Genomic DNA, 6,000 nt, shown 5'->3' with positions numbered 1-6,000 from the left:
CTGTCATCCCCTTGTCAGATGTTTTTGCCCTTCCCATAACTCCCACTTTCTTGGATTGGGACTCAGAAGTCACAGAAGAACCATTACATTTTTCTGTTCAGCCACTTTGTTAGGAATGAATCTTGAAAGTTCAGTCCTCTTAGCACCTCATTACAGTGGATTTTTGTTTCTAGTTAAAGCCTCTTGTCCTTTCCTTGGAAGCTTCCACATTCAAGAGGGGATTAGGGGCTTGGCATGCATAAGAATGGGGTTGCCTGTGCCACTGGCTGGGATGAAAGGATGGGGCCATGGCTTGGGGCATGAGACCCTAATAATACTTTGTCCCCTACTCCTCAAAGTCCTTTACAAATCTTAATTAATTAACCCCTTGCAGCATCCCAAGGACAGAAATGTGTTGTGGAACTGGGGAAATTGAGGCCAGAGGAGATTCACTGACTAACTATAAATGCAACATTTTCTTTGAGCCAAAGTTTGCTTTTTATGAGCATCGAATTTTTTTTATATATCACAAGTCATCAAGCAAGAACACTGATTTTTAAACATCTATTCCCACTAAGGGAAGGATTTTAAAAAGGAAAAAAAAACTTGATTGGAGGCAAACCAAGTATATTAACACAACGTGCAAGGAAACAGGGAAACCAGTTTAAATCCCCAAGCCTGACATTGTCAGAGCAAGGGAAAGAAGTTTCATACATCTACTCCAGGGACTTTGTGGCTCCTTAATTGTACCAAAAGTCAAAGCTGACAGTAGAACCTCATAAAGCAGCAAACTACTAGTGGACTTAGTTAAATTGTCTTGCTGCAAAATGAAGTAAGTCGGACTGAAATTTACTCCCCAGGTTGCAAAGCAGGAAGGATAGAAAAGCTCAATACTATTCATTTCTACTCATCTCTAGGGCTTTCTCTGATCATGTTGCTGTGTTAAAATAACCCCTTTCATTAGAAAGAGTGGAAGACGGCCGGGCGCGGTGGCTCAAGCCTGTAATCCCAGCACTTTGGGAGGCCAAGACGGGCGGATCACGAGGTCAGCAGATCGAGACCATCCTGGCTAACCCAGTGAAACCCCGTCTCTACTAAAAAATACAAAAAACTAGCCGGGTGAGGTGGCGGGCGCCTGTAGTCCCAGCTACTCGGGAGGCTGAGGCAGGAGAATGGCGTAAACCCGGGAGGCGGAGCTTGCAGTGAGCCGAGATCCAGCCACTGCACTCCAGCCTGGGCAACAGAGCGAGACTCCGTCTCAAAAAAAAAAAAAAAAAAAAAAAAAAAAAGAAAGAGTGGAAGACATAATCAATTAGAAATTGCCAATAAAAAATCTCTTCCTTGCCTCATTTCTTTAATAATATTGAAAAGTGAAATGCGACAAAAAGGTTCTTTGACAATTGTGAATTTTTATTCCACTCAAGACATAATGCATGATAAAGTTGTATTATGCTTTGCAAGAAATACTGGTTGTGGCCGGGCCAGGTGGCTCAAGCCTGTAATTCCAGCACTTTGAGAGGCCTAGGCAGGCAGATCACCAGGTCAAGAGACCCAAACCATCCTGGCCAAAATGGTGAAACCCTGTCTCTACTAAAAGTACAAAAATTAGCCAGCCGTGGTGGTGCGCGCCTGTAGTCCCAGCTACTCGGGAGGATGAGGCAGGAGAATCGATTGAACCCGGAAGGCGGAGGCTGCAGTGAGCCGAGATCGCGCCATTGCACTCCAGACTCAGTGACAGAGCCAGACTCCGTCTCAAAATAAATACATAAATAAATAAAAATAATACTGGTTGTATAAGAATCTGTAAAAAATTTTTTCCTCCTTTTTCAATTTTGAGAAGATTGAACTACGTTTTTTTTTTTTTTTGAGACGGAGTCTCGCTCTGTCGCTCAGGCTGGAGTGCAGTGGCCCAGTCTCGGCTCACTGCAAGCTCCGCCTCCTGGGTTCACGCCATCCTCCTGCCTCAGCCCCCCGAATAGCTGGGACTACATATGCCCGCCACTACGCCCGGCTAATTTTTTGTATTTTTAGTAGAGACGGGGTTTCACTGCGTTAGCCAGGATGGTCGTGATCTCCCGACCTCGTGATCCACCCGCCTCGGCCTCCCAAAGTGCTGGGATTACAGGCGTGACCCACCGCGCCCAGCCTTAACTACGAATTTCTTTTGTGAGCCTAGAATCCTTGCAACCCTTTTTTTCGTAAAGGTTCAGTACAGAGCTAATGCCCTTAGCTTTTCTACCAGGGTTAATTTGTTATTTTCGTTTATGTGCTGCCAAAGCGAGCACCTTTCTGTTATTTTAGAAGTCATTCTTTTTTTTTTTTTTTTTTTTTTTTTGAGACGGAGTTTCGCTCCTGTTGCCCAGGCTGGAGTGCAGTGGCGTGATCTTGGCTCACCGCAACAGCCGCCTCCAGGGTTCAAGCGATTCTCCTGCCTCAGCCTCCCGAGTAACTGGGACTACAGGCGCCCGCCACCACGCCCGGCTCATTTTTTGTATTTTTAGTAGAGACGGGGGTTTCACGATGTTGGCCAGGCTGGTCTCGAACTCCTAACCTCAGGTGATCCGTTCGCCTCCGCCTCCCAAAGTGCTGGGATTACAGGCGTGGGTCACCGCGTCTGGCCTAGAAGTCATTCTTATGGCAGAGATCCTTCTGGCCTTACCGCTTCTCCTGAGTTCGTTGAGACAGGTCTTGGTAATCCACAAATCCTAAAATATGCGTGCCTTAAATCGGCACAAAATAGATTAATATTCTGCGCGTCTGTAAGATTGGCTGCGGCTAGAAACTTCTTCCCAGACGATTAAATCCACTAAATAAAACACGAAACGTAACGAGATAATTTTTAAGAGTATGTACCAGTGCTCTAATGAAGCCCGGTTCTGCGGCATTCCCAGGTTAGGACGCTGCCTTACCCCATTTCTCAGCAGTCCTAAGCTGCCTTCAAAGGCCGAGAAGCGCCTCGATTCTTCCCCCTGGCTCATTTCACTGGCGCGTTTTCCAGAGGCCTCCCAATCTGTGAGTCTACCGACCCTTCCGCTCCCCACACTGGGCTCAACCCCGTCTTCCCCAGCTGGTCCCCCAGCACGTGGCCTGGAGCCCAGCCTCCCGCCCCGCTGGGTCACGTGAGCCTGGCTCTCACCCTAGCCGGCGTCCACACCCCACAGGACTGAGAACTGCCCTCCCTCTAGCCCGCAGGCGCAGGCGCAGGGCAGGGCCCCCCCAACTTGGGTGACGGAGGGGGCGTGTCGCAGCGCCCAAAGATGACGTGTTCTTCTAGCGCCACGTCGTGAGGAAGTGCCGGCCCACTGACGCGGTGGGGACGCGCCCAGCGGAGCGAATCAGGTGCCACTGAACTGAAGGGGTGAACTAGAGGAGAAGAGGGTGACTGGGCGGGGAGCAGCTGCGGGAGAAGCAAAGGAACGACTGAGGGGATAATCAGGAGACCACTGAGGCGTGAAGTACCGGCGGTGCGATAACTGAAGGGGTTAGTAACTGGGAGCGCAGAGTGGGAAACAGCTTGAGGGAAGATGGAGAAGGAAGAAACAGGGAATGATCAAGATGTGGGCACCATGATGTGGCAGGAAGCTGACTTAGATGTTCAGAAGAAGTCAGTGCAGATACTGAGGAAATGGGAATGGGAACAAGTCTGCAAAGGCACGAGAACCGAGGAAAGGCTTTTGCCCCCCAGAGGTCTCATTGCCTTATAAAACTGTGGGTGGTAAAAGATTATAGGCTTAGACCAGTGTCTTTGGATTCTAATGCTGGCTGCTCTCCACAGTCCATCTGATTCCCCAGAAGTCAGTTATAGCTCTTTGCAAACCTTGGTGGCTTCTTATTTTCTTTCTTCTTTATCCAAGATTACCTGGCTGGTGTTTGGTTGTTCTGGGGTGATCTTCTGACTGGAAAAGAACTATGTCATGGATCAAGGAAGGAGAGCTGTCACTTTGGGAGCGGTTCTGTGCCAACATCATAAAGGTGAGCAATGGCTCAGAGCACTAGTTGGCCTTCTGGTCAGTTGGATAATCTTGTATCAAAATCTGTTAATAAAGTTGAGCAATTCATGATTTAAATTCGTGGAATTTAGCAAGGAAACCAAAGAGTCTTAGAATGGTAACTTCCAGGTCTACATTTCTGGTAGACTTTTGTCCTAACTCTGACATTTTCAGGAAGCCGAGGCCTCTCAATATCAGTGGGCCGCCTAGACTGCTAAGTATTCCTTATAGAGAACTGAAATTTGTTTCCTTGGAATGTTGATCCACTGTTCCTTGTACTGTCCTCTGGATTTAAATAGGTTAATCTTTGATATATTCTTTGATCTGGCAGTAGAGCTTGGGGGCTGGGCCTGGTCCCTCATGCCTGTAATCCCAGCAATTTGGGAGGCCGAGGTGGGCAGACTGTTTGAGCTCAGGAGTTGAGACCAGCCTGGGCAACATGGCAAAACCCTGATTCTACAAAAAAATGCAAAAATTAGCCGGGCTTGGTGGTGTTCACCTGTAGTCCCAGCTACTCGGAAGGCTGAAGTGGGAGAATTTCTTGAGCCCAGGTCAAAGCTGCAGTGAGTCATGATTGTGCCACCGCACTCCAGCCTGGGTGACAGAACGAGACTGTCTCAAAAAAAAAAAAAAAAAAAAAGTTCAGAATGAGACTCTGTCTCAAAAAAAAAACAAAAGGAGTTTGGGCTCTAGAGGCAGACAAACGTGGCTGAAATTCCTGTTCTTTTTTTTGAGACGGAGTCTTGCTCTGTCACCCAGGCTGGAGTGCAATGGCACAGTCTTGGCTCACTGCAGCCTTCATCTCCCAAGTTCAAGCAATTCTCTTGCCTTAGCCTCCCAAGTAGCTGGGGTTACAGGCATGTGCTACCACACATGGCTAATTTTTATATTTTTAATAGAGATGGGATTTTACCATACTGGCCAGGCTGGTCTCAAACTCTTGACCTCAGGTGATCCACCTATCTCAGCCTCTCAAAGTGCTGGGATTATAGGCCTGAGCCACTGCACCTGGTCTGAAAGTCCTGTTCTATCATTTAGTAATCATGTGACTTTAACAACTATAGAATTGTTATGAGAATTAAATGAGACATTAATATAAAGCAGTTAGCATAATGTCTAGCAGTTCTTAATTATTATTAGGGTTGTCTTTCAGCCATTTGAAGACTATTATCTCCCATCTTCCCCAAATCTTCCCTCAGCTTTTTCTCTAGGAATCACAGCAATATTGTATCTGCCTAAGACAGGTTTGAGATTGGGGCCAGTCAGCTTGGTTTTGTTTTTCAGCCACAGGCTGTCAAGCAGCAGGCAGTAATGAATTCATGAGTCAGTAACCTTTATACAAGCCCCACACATGCTCACAAACAAATGCCAAGGGATCTCAAGCAGTCCAGGGAATGGGAAGTATCTCCTTGGGGAACCACTGCAGTGGTATGTTTGGAAGAACAAGCTGCATAACTTGAATGGATTTTGGGGGATGGAAAGGCTGTATGTGGGAGACAGAAGTAGAAAAAGAAGAAGTGTTGATGAGGAAGCAGTCAGGGAAGAGCCCTCCCAGGTGAGGAAAAGTAGGCTAAGGAGTCCATTTGTGTTATGGGAGATAACTCAAAGCTGCTCCAAGCCAGATAAGGGTTTTGTTTTTTATGGTTTCTTTTTTGAGATAGAGTCTTATTCTGTTGCCCAGACTGGAGTGCACTGGTGCAATCTTGGCTCACTGCAACCTCCGCCTCCTGGGTTCAAGCGATTCTCCCACCTCAGCCTCCCAAAGTAGCTGGGATTATAGGCACCCGCCACCACGCCTGGTTATTTTATTTTATTTTTTTTGTATTTTTAGTAGAGTTGGGGTTTCACCATGTTGGCCAGGCTGGTCTTGAACTCCTGGCCTCAAGTGATCTGCCTACCTCAGCGTCCTAAAGTGCTGGGATTACAGGCTTGAGCCACCGTGTCTGGCTCCAAGTAAGTTTTGTTTGGCTCAAAAAAAGTCTTTTTGGTTTGCTTTGAAAAACAATTTTTTTTTTTTTTTTTTGAGACAGAG

General features: G+C 47.0%; 1 protein-coding gene across 16 annotated transcripts in view; it reads left to right on the top strand.

Moving 5' to 3' along the window:
• Positions 1-3,262: 3,262 nt before the first annotated feature.
• DHDDS (dehydrodolichyl diphosphate synthase subunit) overlaps positions 3,263-6,000 on the top strand; it is a 44,722-nt gene continuing 41,984 nt past the window's right edge. For 9 of the 16 annotated variants that reach the window (XM_074015751.1, XM_065527072.2, XM_045377203.3 and 6 more), the window contains exons 1-2: positions 3,345-3,460; positions 3,834-3,951. In XM_074015751.1, coding sequence (XP_073871852.1) covers positions 3,889-3,951 — 63 coding nt within the window. In that variant the 5' untranslated portion in view covers positions 3,345-3,460; positions 3,834-3,888. Of the gene's footprint in view, positions 3,319-3,344; positions 3,461-3,833; positions 3,952-6,000 lie in introns of those variants that run through there. The other 7 variants (XM_045377208.3, XM_074015742.1, XM_045377198.3 and 4 more) reach the window with 1 other exon arrangement.

Source organism: Macaca fascicularis, chromosome 1 (genome assembly GCF_037993035.2).
Source record: "Macaca fascicularis isolate 582-1 chromosome 1, T2T-MFA8v1.1".
Lineage (NCBI taxonomy): Eukaryota > Metazoa > Chordata > Mammalia > Primates > Cercopithecidae > Macaca > Macaca fascicularis.
This window is presented reverse-complemented; position numbering and strand designations above follow the sequence as displayed.